Consider the following 19,396-nt stretch of genomic DNA (forward strand, 5'->3'; position numbering starts at 1 on the left):
TTAATCTACGGGAACGCATCTAAAACATATAAAGACGAATGCATATCTAATTTACAATATTCGAGAGAAACTTTGACCAAACTTTTTGAAAACTGCAAAATAGAACCTTGCGAACATTACCGACAAGCTATGACCCAAGCTTTGAAATCGAAAAAGGAGCCAGATCTTATATCACAGTTGCAGGATGCATTTCCGTGGTTCTTTCTAGAAATTGTTACCTTAAGAAATAGTTCTAGCACAGGAATGAGGCTTCAGAATATTGACACTGTTAACTATTTGACCCTGAGCAGAGGCAAACTTGTATATCGTTTATTAATGTGGTCACGATATAACAAGACAGTTAATTCAGGTTCTGGTCAGTTTGGTATTCAATTTAATGAAGATGATCTGGAGACTTTATATAACGGTATGGAACTTAATGTCAGCACTAAAATCGACATAACGACCATGACTGGTCATGTTAATCTTTTGAGCAACCAAGGTCAATCGTGCAAACGTAATATCGATACTGGCGTTGGGAATTTCTTATCGAAAGACCAGAACCTAAACGTGTCCTTACCGGGATGGGCAATTGTACTTATTGCAATTGTAGGTGTTAACGGAGACCTATATTGTGGAGTACGTAAGGCTTAAACTTCATTACCGCTACGTATAAAAACATGTGTTTAGTCGTACCATTATGCCAATTTTCTTTATTCTGCGATTTGTGTTTGAAGTTTTTCTCGAATTACACACTGTTAAGGGCATAAGACATCCGATCAATATCGAAACCATGGCGAACAACAGAATCATGAGAAAGCCCGAAACATTTTCAAAAGAGAAGCAGAAGATACAAAAGCAACATTCAAATTAATAAGTTGAAGATAAACTGACAATACCATGGCAAAAAATATCAAATCAACGAAAAAACAAATAACAGGCAACAAACTACAAATCGGAAAACTAAGACTGAGTAATACGCAATTCGCAAATGTAATGCACCGAATCGCCTAGGTACCGATTCAAATTGTTCTGTCGTACATGATTCGTAGTGTGCTTAATCATGTTAATTATGAATCTATTATCAACATATATATACGAAATTTAAGAATGTTCTTTCGTTATATGTAATATCATTGCAGAGCTAGTTTCCATCAAAAAACAATATGATACTCGGAAAAGGGGACAACTTCAACTATTATCCCAAGACTATATCAATGCATGTACATCATGGCTTTATATATTATGGAATAAAATTAACTTTTTGCCTTGTTAAGAGGAAATTTATTTTATATTTCTTGAGACATAATGAGTGAAAACTCTTCCTGTGACGTATAAACAGACGACAGAGTCATTGTAGAGACATCCGCGTCAAAAATAGGTCTTTGACAAACTGATGATTTGGCGAACCTCACATAAACGTGAGTACTATTGAGACAGTCTGCCTGGCACCATCTTAAAAGAAGCTTAGAAAGTTTTGAAGAATGAAAACTCATTATGAAATTTTCCAAATAAATTTTCACTCTTTTTTCTTCGATTTCAAGTTCAGGATCCTCGTCACAAGTTGAAAACAAATACACAATTTTATCAAATAAGGATAATGCAGATGGGGTTAATGCCGAATAAAACATGAACACATCTTTTTCTTCAACGTTCTGAAATAAATTTCCATGAACTGTTTGTAAACCACATCTTATCTGAGATAAACACCAATATGGTCTTTGAATCAGTGAAAACTTCGCTAATTTCATTAAACACTCGTTTAAGGTACTTGGTTCAGGTTTTGTTGTGTTTCCATATGAACGAAGAGTCCGACAAAGATTTACCTGTGTAGTTAGGTCGAATATTGCAACCCCAGATCGTATTTCTGCTTTCGCTGCAGCAACAACGTTTTTCTGGCCATCAGACAACACTTTTTGAAATGACTCTGCAAGCTGTTTATCTGAAACGGTGTCTGTTATAACGATGGAACAGCAGGCTTGCGAAAACCTGACAGGCCAATAATTGTGAAGAATTAACCCATGATACATCACACGACCTAGAATTAGAAAAATATCCTCAGGCATATCAGAAGAACATATTGGAATCTTTTCCTTATCTCCTTCGAAACATAAATCGAAGATTTCGTCCCAAAATCTTACTAAATAAGGCTGAATCGGATTTTGCTGATGTCTTTCGTTTTCGTTCACCTGGTGGTTGATACAGCAGACGACAACTTTATGTTCCAAGATATTCAAATATTGTCTGTACACTTGCAAAATACTATGCACCAAATCATTATCGTCGATGTGGATATAAAATACATTGTCTTTTAACTGGTTTCTTAAGTATTCAGTTCTTTCAAAAATACCAAACAGATCTGAAAGAAAACGAAAGTCTCTTGACTAATGGCACACAATAAAGGAAGAAGTATCAAAATAGTCTAATTTATTTTATTGGTTTTGCCATTACAAAAAATTTCTACATTCTTGTAAAGTACAGCATGATGGAAGATTGGTAAAAAATAGTCTTAACGTACCCCCCCCCCCCCCCCCAGTGTTAGATTGGATTAGTGTTGCGTATGCAGTCTTTACGTAGCTATGTTGTGTTTTGTGTACTGTTGTTTGTCTGTTTGTCTTTTTATATTTGAGAATTGTCGTTCATTTTCGATTATGAGTTTGAATCTGGGAATAGTATATACGTTCCATTGGTAGCGTTCGCCTCTCACTGAAGAGACATGTATTGTCGAAATGCGCATCTGGTGCAACAAAATTGGTACCGTTGATTTTGTTATAGTGTTATTTAGTGTTTTATTATAATTTGTCCCCGTATCATAAAAGAATGAATGAACACTTGGTGTTATTAATTCATTTGTATGAAATTATAATGTATAAGAGTAAAGGCCACGTAAGACGCCTTTTTGGCCCAAAAATAAAGCAATTTTACAAAGTTATTAAAATCTAAACTTTCAGCTATTTATTGGAAAGTACATTACATAAATATGGATTGTTTTGACAAAACAATCCACATCGGGTACGAGTATAAGTAAGTCATGCAATATTACTGAAATCTTCACAGGTTAAGCATTTGAGGTAATTTTTAGACGGTTTTTGTCTCAAATGGAAGTGGCTGCATTTAGGTTCAGTCTTTATATTTAAATATATGTTGTATTTGATGATATTACATAACATATTTAAAGGTTGAGGATGAACACGAATGTGTCCACTTTCGTTTTTTAACATCTGAAAAGTGACTTTTATGGTTTATTTGATATTTTTTTTCAAATTTAATTTAAGTTTAAATTTGGGCGTTTCTTATGACTAAACCAGTTCAAATCTTTCACATAAACTAATTGAATCGACTAGAGAAAAGATACATACATGTAAGTGTTTTAGAAGTGTTCAAAATCTTTCGTCAGACAGTTTGACCTGAAATGTGAGGCCAAAACTAGCCTTTATCGGACCTACTTCTTTGTTATGATCGGGAGATACTCCTATAGTTTGTTATCTTTCAGATAAAAGAGAATTGTTTTTGCTTGGGGGTTCATTTATCGATTTATGACAAACAATATATTTGAAATGGTTTTTTTTTAATATTTTATATGTTCCCGAAGTATGCAGTACATCAGTTAAAAGGTGGACGTCTAGTATGCTACAAACTATTCATTATCAACGAAATATTAGTTTATACCTTTGAGACCTGCTGGCTGTGACGTATCAGCCTCTTTGTGAGTTGTTTCACGTGGTAACTCTTCCTGTATCACTTTACTCGAACTCACTCTGGTTTCCATTTCTGCATCACTGCTGTCAGTTTCTATTTTAATAACGAACTGTTCAGTTTCAGTGGCTTCGGAATTCTATTGAAGAAATAAAATACATTTATGTATGAATGATATACGTAAGGTGTATGTAATTTTAATACAGGATCATACAGCAATCCAATAAATTATGAATTGTTATAATTTCATGCACTTATCGAAACCAAATGTTGATAAAAACAATTAAGTCAGAGCAACTTTGAATTATTGCTAACTAATAATATATCCGCTACGTACAAGTAATACACGCCTCCGTGTGCGGGAATTTCTCGCTACATTGCAGACCTGTTGGTGACCTTCTGATGTTGTGTTTTTTCTACAGTCGGGTTGTTGTGTCTTTGACACATTCCCCATTTCCATTCTCAATTTTACATATACATGATATATACGAGTACGATCCCAATATTTGATATTGGTCGGAGTTTTAATATGATTGAGTGTGTGTGTGTGTGTGTGCTCTTTGTTCCGTACATTGTATGTCTTTTAATAGTGTGCCTTGATTTGAAAACTAAACGAAATTTTCAATGATTCCATTAAGACAGAAGTCGTAGCGATAGTTTATTTTGCGAAGTTTACAATAACAGATACTTAATGACTTAAAGTAGTATCATATTTTAAAATAATCTGAAAATAAACCATGATCAAATTAAAGCAAACATATATAAAGAGCTGCGAAATGAGCGTGACGAACGGATAGATGGACGGACGTGCGATAAACGATTGAACACAATAAGTCCAGAACACGGGCGTATACATATCAAATATTTTATCGAGTATCGGGTAAGGTATGCTTGTAAAATAAGTACCAGCGTCAGTATCCTCACAACTGATTATTCGATAAATAAAACTCTCCCTGTGTTCAATTACAGAGTATTTAGAAATTAGTACAATTATCATGATTATCTATCTGAATATAGTCAAAGAAAATTATTCTTGATCTAAAGCATATATGAAGCAATAATGTCCCAGCATCAATACCATAAAAACATGTTTAGATATGGTGTGCTGGTTCATTGTAAAATACCAACCCTTATCGAAAAATTAACATCGTATAAAGCTCAACTTTATAAAACTAACATCAATGAAATCATAACATGGGAATAAGTACCTTATTTTGAGATTCATGAGTGAGAATCGTATTTACGCTGGAGGTTATAGCATCTGTAAGTTGCTGCTGTTGGTCGGAATAGTTCAAAGAAGTCTCGTCTGATTGATGTGTTTGGATTGGATTAAGAGCACCTTCTTTGTTTCTTGAACTAACCATCGCTGAATATTCAAACAAGTACTCTTCTGGTCCACTTGCATATCTGTATAAGGTTCCTGGTGGTCTATCGCTAGGATCATCCTGCAAAATGTTTAACGTGTTAAACAAATACATTATTCTAAACGCATGCTGTTTTGTTTGTATGAGGGTATGGATACAGGGTCTTAATTTGTAAATTCTGTTCATGTTTTGCAATTCTTCTTCTATTTCCTTACACATGTACCAGTTTGGCCCAATATTTTATTTTTTGTACACATGTTAATAGTTTGGCCAAATGTTATTATTTCTGACACATGCTATACGTTGGGCTCACTATTATATTTTCTTGCTTTTCGGCTTAATATTAAATGTATCTATTCATTTTTCTTCAGTTAATTTTTCTGTGCTAGCTATATATTCACCCATTCGGACTCTCTTGAACATGTTGAACGTATTTCTATCGATTCAACTAAATACTGTGGTTGGTTTCTTTAACAGCAGTGACAACTAAACTTGATAATGTGTACATGAACAGGTAGCACTTTTTTTTTTAAATAATGACACTTTTTTTAAAATGCATAACTTATTTAAAGTTTTTTTTCTGTATACATTGGCGAATGTTTCGCTTTAACAATTGAATGCCAAAAAATGAATGTGATCTACAAACTGTAAACCATTTTCCACAAGCCCTACAACCCGGTCCCGTAAATATTCTTGAAACAACGGTCTTTATAAATTGATTTTTTTTTATGAAGGACTGTTTCGGGGCTTGACATTAAACAGGTTTTCATTAATATTGTGCGCAAATTTTAACCTTTGTTTTCTTTTTTAAGCAATATAATTGTTTGTGATAAAGATTTCATGAGATATCAGAATGACGTTTAAGTCAGAAATATGACAGTTGTTGTTCATTCGTTTGTTATGTTCTATCCTTTGATTTTGCCATTTGATTAGGGACTTTCCGTTTTTAATTTTCCTCTAAGTTCAGTTTTTTTGTGATTTAACTTTTTACTTACATAAGGAATTATAATCAAGCTGCCCTGGTATTTTGTGTCTTTGATAGCTCGTGGTGTATAGGTTGGTATCCGCAACAGACGTCTTTGTTTATCTATCTTGTAAATGTCGTAGTTTTTCTTGTCAAGCTTAGGGTAGGTGTTCCTCAAAAAGGAGTCAAATCCTCTCTGTGTTAAATTCAGATTTAATTTTGTCCTTGATGGCAAGCCTGAGTTGTAGTCATTTTCGGGGTATCCTTTCAAAAAAGAGCAATGATATCCATATAATCAATTTCCAAAAGTTCATATTTTATTGATATTTTACGTAAATGTTGTTAACCGGTTGACTGGTAATTTAGAAATGATCCTGGTAAACCTATCGCGTCTTTAAATTGTCTTTTTGTAAAAGGTTACCAATTCAACACTGTAATGATATCATTGAGTATTGCTTTTATTAGAATACATATTGATTGTGTTATCGGTAAATTAAAAGCAAACTAAATATTCCCAGTATGTTATATACATATACACATTCATGGATCTACAATCTATCGATACCTGTATCTCAACATTGCACAAGGTCATATTTTTTCTGACTGTTTATGACGTCTTTTGGATGTGCACGGATTGATAATTTGGTCTTCGATGCATGATTTTTTTTATTAGTTGTTAGTGGCTTTGAACTGGCTGTCAGCTAACTGCAAACTCTCAGATCTGTACCTAGTGTCTTTTTGTTGTTGGGATGCACTCGTACCCGCTTACGTCCACTTGTATGTTAAACTTTGTCCATTTGATGAGTTGAGCCTTTTTCAACCTGATTTTTATAGTTTGTTCTTATGTTGTACTGTTATACCACTGTCCCAGTTTAGGTGGAGGGTTGGGATCCCGCTAGCATATTTTACCCCGCTATATCATGTATGTATGTGCCTGTCCCAAATCATGAGCCTGTAATCATGGAAATACGGTGATTGTTGTTTTGTTTATTAATAAGGCCGTTAGTTTTTTCGTTTAAATTGTTTTACAGTGTCATTTCGGGGCGTTTTATAGCTGACTATATCATGTATATGTGGAGAGTTGTCTCATAGGCAATTATATATACCACAACTTCTTCCTTATTAAAGAGAGCCGTGGTGTAGTGGTAAGTGCATCGGACTTCTACACAAAGGTTCTTGGTTCGATTCCCGTCAGGGATGAAAAATTCAAGAACTCAATTTTCGGCTCTCCCTTGACACCATTTGCGAGTATGGTCTTGAGGAAACGATGATAGTCCGTCAGAAGGGGACGATAAATGGCTGATTCGTGTTAAGAGAGATCCATATCTCTTGCACGTTAAAGACGCCCTTGAAGATTTCGAAAAAGAGTAGGCTAATGCCGCTACATGGCAGCACTCACACCCGCAAAGTGGAAAGGGATTAATATAAGTTGCAAAACTTGTTTCCCAACCCACTATAAATAAATATGTTTAAACTAATCTTCTTCCTATATAAATATTTTACCGGATAAATTTTATTATGTTTTCTCATCGTGAAAGGATATACAAGTATGAGCATGAATTATAACAAACCAGATGGCTGAATAAGACACAAAATCCAATGAAAAACTGAGAAGCTGTCGATTTATCAAAGTTCCTCTTCTTGACATTAGCTGCAAGAGAAAACATCTTGGGTCTTACCACCACGACGCGTCATTGATTAGTTCAATCAGTTGGAGTTTTATGTACATGTAGCAAGAAATCTAAGCGCACAATATACATTTTGATGTTCTATTTTATCATTGTTTATGATCTATCCTAGGAAGTAAACTACATAATTATATTCTTGACTTCACAAAACGACAAAAACATATTAGTAATTTAGCTAGTGTTCCATTGGTAACGGGGGTATTCCAACTCTAGAATGGTAAAGGTGACGCTACCCAAATTCAATTTTGATCTGTGTTGTGTGGTAACAAGCACTCAGTGTATGGGTTTCAATACATTTGGGTGAGTCAAACTTAAGTTAGAGAACGGAAACCAATGTTGGGACGTAGGGACGGACGGACGGACGTACGTTTAGACAGAAAAGGGTAAAACCTAATGCCCTATTCGCCATGGTGGGGGCATAAAAACCTCCAACAGGATTAAATGTCACCTTACTCGAACGCAGCTTCTGAACTATTACAAACAATTCTGTTACCAAATCCTTGGTCTTGATGCTGCTTCACAACAGCTCTCTCAGTTTCATCTGAAGATGAAAATCTTGGTAATTTAGAAGATTTATCTGGTAGGCAGTATATGTATCTCTGGAAAGAAGCCTTTTCTTTTGGTCCTCTCTTGGATTTGGTCCCTTGCATAACCTTTAATGCTTGTAAAATCTTAGGATTTGTTGTATTTAGTCCCATTTTTGTCATAACATTCAGCGCGTTTGTAGGCATGGTAGGCGGCATATGTTTCCTGGTGATTGTGGTTGTTTGTCTGGGGATCGGTATAGTAGGAAAACTAGGTGCTGATGTTACTTCAGTGATCATGACGTCATTGTCGTCTTCGTCGACAGATGTCGCTTCTTGAGATTGGTTTCTTTGATCTGACATTGTTGAAGGTATGTAATACCATTAAATTCTGTTAAAAAATAAAAAAAAATATTAATACTCATTCTAACATTAAGGGTATTAGTGCTTACATTAAAGTCAAAATCGTGTAAATGTCAACAGAGATTTAGAAATATGGACACTGAGTTTAGAAATTATAGCATTAAAACATTGTTTAATTGTTGTTCATGGCAGATAGCAGTGCTTTTCAAAACTGCTGTCCATGGTACAGTCACGTCATATGGGACAACAGGAGCACTGTGAGGTTTGATTTTATTACTATACATGTTGATTACCAAAGTATATATAAGACTGGTAGCCTTGTGTACTCTCGCTTGTTGGTAGGTTTGATTTTGGTGGTAAGAGAGATATAAGTTGTTTTTTTTCAGTGACACGTTTAAACTTTACGAAGTTTAACCTTAGTTTTTTTAAGTGACACTTTTAAAATTTACAAAGTTTAACCGTAAACAAGTGTAGCTTTTAAATCTGTATTTGGTTCAAAATAAAATTATAATGTAAGTAGCAAATAGCTAAAACTATATTAAACAAAGTCTATACTATATTCGTAACTGTTTCATGTCAATTCTTTTATTCTTTTCGCCCATTCTTCTCTATTCCTTAATCATGTTAATCATGTTAAGTTATAGATATTTCATATCTTTTGGACATGTACAGTTTTGTGGTGTTTCGTAAATTATACCATAGCTTTTGTTGAAACCCCCGGCATTAACCTCACGAGACGAAGTCGAGTGAGGTTGCCGACGGGTTTCAACAAAAACTATGGTATAATTTACGAAACACCACAAAACTTTCCAAAAAATATGAAATATCTGTTTTAACCTATTGTATCTTTCGCTGTTAAAAAAATTGTGTATTTCATATATTTTTGTTTATTTACATCGAAAATTTCAAATTGTTTTAATAAGAATCTGTAAAATAACCCTTTTCGGACCTTACACTTAAGGCTCCGCCTACTTTTTAAAACTAGCGCGGGCTTCAGAAACAGCGGGTATTCAGTTTGAAAAGATTTTTCGACAGCGACAGATGCATCTTTACAGTGGTGACGAAAAGATTTTCTGGATAAGGACACAAGAACTTTCTAGTACAGATTTCTGATATTTTGGAAAATTGCTGCAATCCCTAACTTAAGTACAATTGAACTGCAAAGGGTAGTTTTTTTTAATTTTATTATTTGCTTTCAAAATGTTTTAATTTTCTTATATTAATGATTTTCACAAGAATTTGTCTGAGAGTTTGTATGAATTATTCCACTTTTAACTTTAAACCAGAAGTCCATGAGGGAGGGTGGAGGGGTCTTGATCCCGCAATCCCGGGCTTTAAAACACGAAGTCCCGAACTGCCAGGCTTAAAACACAAAATCCAGAGGTCCCGAAATTCGAAAAAAAAATCCCTGATCCAGAAAGGGTCAATCCCGAAATCCCGAGCTTAAAAACACCCGATCCCGGAGTCCCGATAAAGTATATATCCACCTTTTGCACATGGCGTACATTTATTGAATTGGATGTCAAAATGTTCTCGATGAAATTCATTGACATACGACGATATAATTAAAGCAAAAGAAAAAAAAATCGCTCATTTAGAGCTGGGATCAGCATATTTAAAGTATATATATATTCCTGTATAGAGTAAACAAACGCTATGTACTATATATACCATGGTTTTTACGAGTTAACATATTTAAACAAACGAATCCGAAAGATGAGTTTGTTTAAATATGTTAATGAGTAAGACACATGGTATATAAAATTTGTAATATAAATAAAATGATTGACAGCTTCAAGACCTTCAACTTATATTGGAAATTGATCACGTTACAGTTTTATCCAATGAAATGGAAGCTCGCGCAAGTCACTTTTGCGCCTCGTGTTTGATCTTTTGTGTATTTCATGTAATAGAACCCCTGAATTTGCAAAAAGGAAAGGAAATGTCAGATTATCCCGATTTTTATTTAGTTTTGCGCCCCGTGTATGGTTGCTTGTGCAAGTAACTTCATAATGTCATCAGACTAAGGTAAACAAAAATATCGGATTCCAGCGTCGGACAAGGAATAAATAATTATTCTAATGGCGGTAAGAATTGTTATTTTTTGTTTTCAAGTATCATACAAATTAATCATATTTTACAGAATTTGCATCTCATTGAAAAATGCATATTTGTACATTTCTAGTTTTCGTACAAACTGCTTTCTTCCGTTATTTTATTAATTCGATTATTAGATTATTAATTTTATTAAAACACAATTTTAATGATAAAACACTGTATTTAAACAGTAGCGGATCCAGGGATCGTAGATAGTGTACGTTCCCCTAATTGATCGCAAAAAAATCACAGATATTTTTAGCCGATATTTATTCCTTTTTCTATAGGTACCCCCTTTTTTAAATCGAAATTTAATTGGATCTTCGCAAAGGAAATGATAGTTTCACATTTCATTTTTTTCACAACTTAAAGAAGAAACATATAGTAATTGTTTCCAAAATTAGGGGAATTCGTAACCATCCTAGTATATAGTTTGAAAAAGGTTTCTTAAGATTTGGGTACACATTATTTATTGCTTTTTGTTATGAAATGAAAACAAATGAAGATCTTGACCTTTTAGTACGTTTAACAGTTTTCTAAATATTTAAGAGGCGGATACATTTAAAACTGAAAAGGTGGAGCTTCAGCCATGGAATAACATGAACATGAATATGTTATACCATGGCTGAAGCTCCGCCTTTTTTCCTTTGAATTCTAGTTGAGTTGCATATTTAATTAGCAAAGTATGTATGGTACAACATTAATTTGCATATAATATACCATGGTTTTCCCTCACCACACTTTTTAAGCAAATTATTTCATAAAAACATCAAAGGAAAAAATCTAATTTATGTTAAGTTTAACGGTCAAACATAGAGTATAGCCCCATTAAAAGTCTAGATGTCAGCAGTGTTTAATAAACCGGGTGTGGATCAAACACTTTTAAAGTGGGGGTGGGGGTAAATCAAGCCAATAATAAACCGGGTGTGGATCAAACACTTTTAAAAGTGTGGGTGGGGGTAAAGCAAGCCAATAAAATAGGTTATTTGTTTACCATATTTAAAGTTTTCCAAAAGGGGCGTACCCCCCCCCCCCCCCCCCCCATAATCCCCTAAAACTAACCCGCCTTGCCAAACAAACGGTTAGATGTGATTCGTGTAAATGTAGCTGTACCGTGGAGCCTACAGGAAGTTTACCATTTAATAACCGAAAATCAACATATTTTTAAACCTTTTTTGTTTGTTCTAGTCCTGAGCGAATCTTGGTTCATATAAAATTAAATATAGGACAACAGAGTTGATGTATGTGGTTTCGATTCCCACCCTAAGCAATCATTTATTTCAGTCGGTGCAAAGCGGGCAGTTTAGCTTAGTGGCCACACACTAAATTTGTTGTTTCTATCAAAAAATTCAGGCGGCCGCGGCCAGGTCTCGACTTTTTTTCTTTTGAATTCCTTATACATCAAAACCATGGTATAATTGTGAAAATTATACCATGGATAGCTATGGTATAATTTTCGGTTATTGGGATTTATACTCTGGTTGCATTCCCATAGGTTACATATTGTACAGCTATAGGTTAATATATATTAGTTCAAAATTATATTTTCTAAAAGCTCCGATCCACATCATGTCTATAGTCTGGATAAATCCACTAAAATTGATACCTCAGTATTGATTATTTATTTCTAGCACGCGGCTTTTACATATAACATGTACGAGGAAATACAGGAGAACACAAAAATATCTTACACTGAGTAAGATCATGGAAGTATTATATTGTCAATATACTACTTCCATGCCCCGACAGCCTCCCATACAATAAAAGACACACACAGTTGCTTTACTACTTAAGCTTACATTGACCATGTTGACTCGGTAAAGCGAAAAAATGCTGACGCGGAATTAACAAATTTAATATGAGCACGTACCACATACCCCATTGTGTGGGACAACAACCTCTTAATAGCTTAATTGTGAACTATGTAATAGATATATAACCCACCTTGGCTTATTAAAAAGATACGTTCATTTTCCATATCTCATTATTTTAGTATAAACATATTTATTCATAGTGGATTGGGAAACAAGTTATTGTAAATAATAAAGTTACTTAATATATTAATCCCAGTTCCACTTTGCGGGTGCAAGTGCTGCCTTGTAGCGGCATTCAATGACATTAGCCTGCTCTTTTTCCGGAAAACTACTATTTTACGTGCAAGATATAATGGCTCTCTCTCTTTACACGGGTCAGCCATTTATCGTAGTCCTCTTTTGTACACTATCATTGTTTTCCCAAGACCATACTCGCATATGGTGTCATAAGTTTCTTCGTCATGTTCGTAATTCTATCATTTTAAAAGATTTCATGATGAAATTTCGATTATTTTTAGTTTCATATTTTTTTTCTGTCAATAAGTCGATACAACATGAGTACTAACTAGTAAAGCGCTATTTTGGAGATCATGTTTAGCCCTCATTGCGAAATGTATGTCAGATGAAGAGCAGCAATTTAATAATCTAGCATCTCCTTGGTAATATTAGTGTGTTATCTATAGCATGGCTAGTGTCAACTTCTAAGCAAGGGTCCACATAAACTCGGCAAAAAGGCAAGATCATAAATGTAATAAATCACATGTATACATTTATTACAAGACAAACACTGAACTACATGCAAGTTCATAATCATGAATATGTAGAATAAAGCCCTACACAACAAACGGAAATTTTTAACGTCTTTGACTGGCTATACATACTTTGCAAGGTCGGCTAAAATCCTACACGAAAATAGGTCGGCCCGTTTATCGTGTTTCTTCCTTGCCAATATATTATTTCTGGTATAGAATTATTTATAATAGGTTAAACACTAACATGCATGCACATGATGTAATAGACAAAATTGTGTAAATATTAACATGCACATGCAATACAAGTTTGCGAAATCTTAATAACATATTGAACATGATGAATAGACCATGTAGATGGTTGATCCACATACATGGTATACATTAGAACAAATAATTATCATGATTATGACGACTTGGAAGGCTATTTTAAAATTTTTGTTTGACGCTTTCCTGTCGATACATGTAAGGAGTCAAAGAAAAAAAATATAATAGCTTTTCGAAATGTCATAATTATTTGGACTAGGTATATATATATATAATTCTAACATGACGTCCTTCAAACGCTTTGAGTACACACCCGTGGTAAAATATGAATATATTGCATTGGCTGTTCCGATCGTACTCCCACGTCATATGTTTTTTTATGAATGAAGTACCCGACGTCATAGAATGATGACGTTATAGTTTAAGCATTTTACGGGAAAATACACGCTTTTGATACCGAAAAACATCACAACAAGGAAACGTTAACAAACGATGCTAGAATGTGGTATAAACCCATTTTTTGTTTTATATGCATAGAACAAATATATAAGTTATCATTAAAATTCATCCAAATGTATATAAATAAGTTTTGTGAATAGTTTGAGCATGTCACTTATTATGTTTGCTCTGTTCTTTTACGCCAATCTAAAAGTGCGTTTATTTATGGGAACGGCAAAAAATGGCCTCCACCTAGAGCGCTTCGATTCAAAAAAATTGCCGTATTTGTCCTATTAGAATCGAAATAATTCATGGGGGCTTGAATATATCTAGATTTTACCACGGGTTGTCCCTTTATGCCGATATTTTACCCCTCGCTATCGCTCAGGGTAAAATATTTGTCATAAAGGGCCAACCCGTGGTAAAATAACGATATATTCAAGCCCCCATGAATTATTTCTTAAACAATCTTTGAAACAGCAAAGTGGGTTAAACAATAACAACAGAAAATGTCGCAAATCATTAATAATATTTATTGCATTTATCCACCTGTAAACTATCGATGCATTTAAGAGGCCCCTCATGGGGGGGGGGGGGGTCCTAGTAATCACATAATCACCATTTTTTTGCCAATATAATCACATAATCATTAAATATTTGCTTATCTTTAGTAATCAAATAATCATAAACTAAAAATACAGTCCTAGGTAATCAATTAATCATGAAATATTTGGCTTAATAATCAAATAATCATTAAAAAAACGGCCAAGTAATCACATAATCAAAAACCACATGAGGGCCCTCATTTAAACACACATGGTTGTTAAATAAATATTATTATTTGTACAACCCACACTGAAATGTGAAATGCATTTTCTAATATATGCATTATACACAAAAGTTTAAACTGATTGTGTCCATTTAAAAAATGTGGTTTTAGATAATTATAATTTAGCAACTTTATCACCTTACCTTTTACTGTACACAAACTATACACTTTGTATAAAATGGCGTCGTGTGTGTACCTCTTAAAATAGAATTTATTTACATACCGAACAACTAGTGTAATTCTATTTATTCGAAATTTACACTATTGATATTATTTGTTAGATAATTACATTTTGACTGGTCGTCATAGCAACAGTGTATAACCCAGATTTATCAGTTTGGTAGCAGACGATTTGTTATTGAACGGGTAAACTGATATATGTCGATATCTAAATACTGAGTGATAAACTTAAATGACTTTATTGACTTATTCATGGCGCACATTTAATATTATATTAATATATTTATCGAAATAAAAAATATTTTTATTTAATTCACAATATTTTTTTTAAACATCGTAAGCTATTTTGATTGTCTTTTCCGACACCAAAGCGGCAGTTAAGAACATATTTTTATGACTTTGATATCATTTTAGGTAAAGATAAACATATTCTTTAAAGTAAAAAATCAATAAAGATATAAAATTAGAATTGTATATAAAGGTAGGATAGCGAAGCATTTTATATAAAGTTTGTATGGATTCATATTTTATTTATCATGTTTACATAATGGTTATACGGAGAAGTGTTTGATATGCACACAATGCACTGTATCTGTTAAGATAACCAGCTAGAGGAAGAGTGAAATATTTATTATGCTTTTAGATTATGTACATTTAGTATACATCGAATTCTTAAGATAAAGGAATCGTCGGGAACAATATCCTTCGATGGCCATTTTATCTTTTATAAAACGAGTTTTGAACTGAATTAATCAAGTTATTGAAATTTACGGATACATATAGAGTAAACTCAATAATTAAACACGAAATGAATTAAGGAATTATACTTTATATTTAACATGTTTAAGAAAAGTAGTAGTTTGCATATAGGTCCAATGGGCTTGGTGTTCTTATACTTATTGCTTTAAATGCTTACTTACTTACCTGCGCTTTCTCCATTATATTTTTGAAATCTTTTGTCAGCTTCCGAAGTGCTAATTGTTTAACACCTTTTTCAGCTGGACCAAATCACTACTTTACTTTCTAAATCACTACTTTACTTGCTATTTGAGGCATAAAACATCGAGAAATAAATTGGAAGGGGTATACAAAAAAATGGAAAAAAACCCACACTGACCACACTATGGACTACATTCGTGGACAAGGGCAACGAAAATCAAAGGTCGATAACTGTGAACTCAGTTCTAGGACCTATTACAGTGGAACCTCTATATCACGGGTGTTCATTTGCTTTATTCTTTAAACTTTATACGGCAGCGAATAATCATTTCATCAATTTACCATTGTCCTATCAATCTACATACACCACAACAGCACATGCAGAAAGAGTATATTTAATTTACACTGATATCAGGAGTAATGATACATTGATTGATTATGGTAATTTACAAGATAACATGTTAAACCCCGCCACATTATTTATGTATGTGCCTGTCCCAAGTCAGGAGCCTGTAATTCAGTGGTTTTCGTTTGTTTATGTGTTACATATTTGTTCTTCGTTCATTTTTTTACATTAATAAGGTCGTTAGTTTTCTCGCTTGAATTGTTTTACATTGTCTTATCCAGGCCTTTTATAGCTGACTATGCGGTATGGGCTTTGCTCATTGTTGAAGGCCGTACGGTGACCTATAGTTATTAATGTCTGTGTCATTTTGGTCTTTTGTGGATAGTTGTCTCATTGGCAATCATACCACTTTATATATTGGATAAAAAAGAAAAAAATGAGATTTCGCCTTGCCGGAAAGGCTAGTCCACATACGGACTCTTCAGATAGTTCTTTTTTCACAGTGCATAGAACCTTATCTCTTCACTAGTCATAGGATCAAACATCTCCTTTCTAACCAGACTTGGCTACGTATTTTTTCATTCAACACAACCAAAACGGACTTATAAGAATCACAGATGATTTACCTTTGGTTTTAAGAAGACCACAAAGTGACCATATTTTTGCTCCTGAGTTACTTTTGGTGTAAACATAAGGTTGCAGTCTTGTAATTGACTGCTCCATAGGCTTGCATGCAAAACAGCTGATCTTTGAAAATAAAAAACTTAAAAAATTCTACATAGAAAAAAATGTTCATGTTCATATCATGTCTGTACTTATGTGAAATTGGGATTTGCTCGAGAAAAAAAAATGAATAATGCCACGAAGAATAAAAAAATACGTAACCCTGAAGTCAAAACATTTTTTTTCTACTTTCTGTGAGCTGTTTTACCTAGGCAGCACTAATTCCAGTAAACATGATATCCTTCCACTTTCCTGGATTGATATCCCCAAAAAACATGCAAGATTTTTTAAAATCTATATATATGTTTCAATTCAGCATCAACCTATAATCAAACAGAAAAAATGAGTCCAGAAAAAAATTCAGAAAAAAATGAACGATTTTGTTTCCCTCCATGCACCGGAAACTGAAGCTGTAATAGAAGATTGTTTCCATAAATAAATATCATCTTCAAAATATCAAAAATGGGTCTTGAAGGAATCTGCTTTTTTTTGGATAAATTATATGAATGATGAAAAGAGACTGTATTAATCTGATCCAAATATTCTTTGCATTCATATGGAACGCCATAGCTGTCTTATGTGTCTTTTTTATTGCTTTTCTATTATAAGATGGTGCTTTTCTATTATAAGATGGTGCTTTTCTATTATAAGATGATGGTTTTCTATTATAAGATGGTGCTTTTCTATTATAAGGTGATGGTTTTCTATTATAAGATGGTGCTTTTCTATTATAAGATGGTGGTTTTCTATTATAAGATGGTGCTTTTCTATTATAAGATGGTGCTTTTCTATTATAAGATGATGGTTTTCTATTATAAGATGGTGCTTTTCTATTATAAGATGGTGGTTTTCTATTATAAGGTGCTTTTCTATTATAAGGTGCTTTTCTATTATAAGGTGCTTTTTTATTATAAGGTGCTTTTCTATTATAAGGTGGTTTTCTATTATAAGGTGCTTTTCTATTATAAGGTGGTTTTCTATTATAAGGTGCTTTTTTATTATAAGGTGCTTTTCTATTATAAGGTGCTTTTCTATTATAAGGTGCTTTTTTATTATAAGGTGCTTTTCTATTATAAGGTGCTTTTCTATTATAAGGTGTTTTTTTATTATGTGATGGTGGTTCCCGTGATTAACCGGGAGTGTGGGGAACCACTAATGACAAGACGATTGTCCGGATAGTGACAAGACGGTTTACCGGACGAGATATAAATAGTCATAACTTTTTTGTTATTCGGTAGATTGGTTTAATATTTGTAGACCTTAAAGATATTAAAATATATTTTATGAAAATCAAACAAAATAAGTGAAAAAAAAATATTTTTGAGCAAATAAAGTTGACCGGACGGTATTCACACTCGTCGTTATACGCTGTACATATATTCAACTTGTCGACAACAAGTGTTAATATCATTGACAATAATTGTCCAAGTAATTCAGGAATCTGTGAGATTTAAAAACAAATTATACGAAAATATAAATTTATAGTAAAAACAAATATGTTTCTGCTAAAAAAAGTTGACCGGACTGAATTCACATTCGCCGATGTGTTTAACAGAGACATATATGATACATGAAGAGATTCGCACATCTATAATTGTATTTTAGGTCTTTGGTTTTAAATATATTAACAGGATTTTCTTTCTTCACAGAATGTTGACTGTCAGTAAGAAGTATCTGATGACCTTGACTGCCATTATCAGCATACCTCAATCTTAGTAGATTTCGGTGTTTATACAACCTTTCTGTTTTGACTGAGGTATTTTTTAACTTGGCTGATGTCTTTAACCTGGCTGGTGTTTTGTTGTTTTTGGAGACTGAGGTTCCAAGGGAAAGGACACTCAAATAATGTGCCTCCTAAGAGTCCGAGAAGCTCTCGGGATGCACGATTTTGCGTATTTTTTTTCAAGGCTTCTGGGGGTCTTGATCGACCGCCAGACCCCTCACCGAATGGTGAATATATTTTGCCTCAATTTTAAATTTAAATATAGTGACAGACTAGTTAGTGACAGTGCAGTATTATACAAAAGTAACTTTGTGTTCGATGCCCGTCCTTTATTTAAGAATTGAATGCTTCTTTTTGTAAATTTATTGGGTGGTAAAAGCGTTGACCGAAGTACATTTTGTATGAAGCGCGGAAGCGCTTCATTCTAAAAATGTACGCACGGTCAACGCTTTTACAACCCTATAAAGTTTCAAAAAGAAGTATTCAATACTTATAATTACATTTTTTTTAGCTAAAATCATGAAAACACGATTTCTATCCAGTTTTATTTAATTCACCTGTGCACTTTTTTGTGGGACCTCGTGTCATCATGCATGATAAATGTTATTGTCTGATGCAATTGTTTACGGAATAACATGTTAGCCAATCAGAATAACGTATTATAATGAAACTTACATCTAATGTAATTATTTTCTATTGTAAAGTGTCTGAAC

At 33.5% G+C, this 19,396-nt stretch overlaps 1 protein-coding gene across 1 annotated transcript; it reads right to left on the reverse strand.

Moving 5' to 3' along the window:
- Nucleotides 1-1,226: 1,226 nt before the first annotated feature.
- Nucleotides 1,227-15,073, reverse strand: LOC134687344 (uncharacterized). The gene is made up of 6 exons (XM_063547562.1): nucleotides 14,916-15,073; nucleotides 8,185-8,606; nucleotides 6,035-6,267; nucleotides 4,884-5,120; nucleotides 3,649-3,814; nucleotides 1,227-2,338 (listed from the first exon to the last, which is right to left on the reverse strand). Exons 2-6 carry the CDS (start codon nucleotides 8,576-8,578, stop codon nucleotides 1,269-1,271), a joined length of 2,100 nt encoding a protein of 699 aa, XP_063403632.1. The 5' UTR covers nucleotides 8,579-8,606; nucleotides 14,916-15,073; the 3' UTR covers nucleotides 1,227-1,268.
- Between the last annotated feature and the right edge of the window lie 4,323 nt (nucleotides 15,074-19,396).

The sequence above is a fragment of the Mytilus trossulus genome, chromosome 10 (genome assembly GCF_036588685.1).
Source record: "Mytilus trossulus isolate FHL-02 chromosome 10, PNRI_Mtr1.1.1.hap1, whole genome shotgun sequence".
Taxonomy (NCBI): Eukaryota; Metazoa; Mollusca; class Bivalvia; order Mytilida; family Mytilidae; genus Mytilus; species Mytilus trossulus.

What these genes read in the sequence shown, in the direction of transcription:
- LOC134687344 (XM_063547562.1), bottom strand. Translation starts at nt 8,578, where the DNA reads ATGTCAGATCAAAGAAACCAATCTCAAGAAGCGACATCTGTCGACGAA. An exon ending in GCATCAAGACCAAGGATTTG is followed by an intron (nt 6,268 to 8,184) that starts GTAACAGAATTG and finishes CTTTTTTGAAAG; the next exon opens with GATACCCCGAAAATGACTAC. An exon ending in ACAGCCAGCAGGTCTCAAAG is followed by an intron (nt 2,339 to 3,648) that starts GTATAAACTAAT and finishes GTTTTCTTTCAG; the next exon opens with ATCTGTTTGGTATTTTTGAA.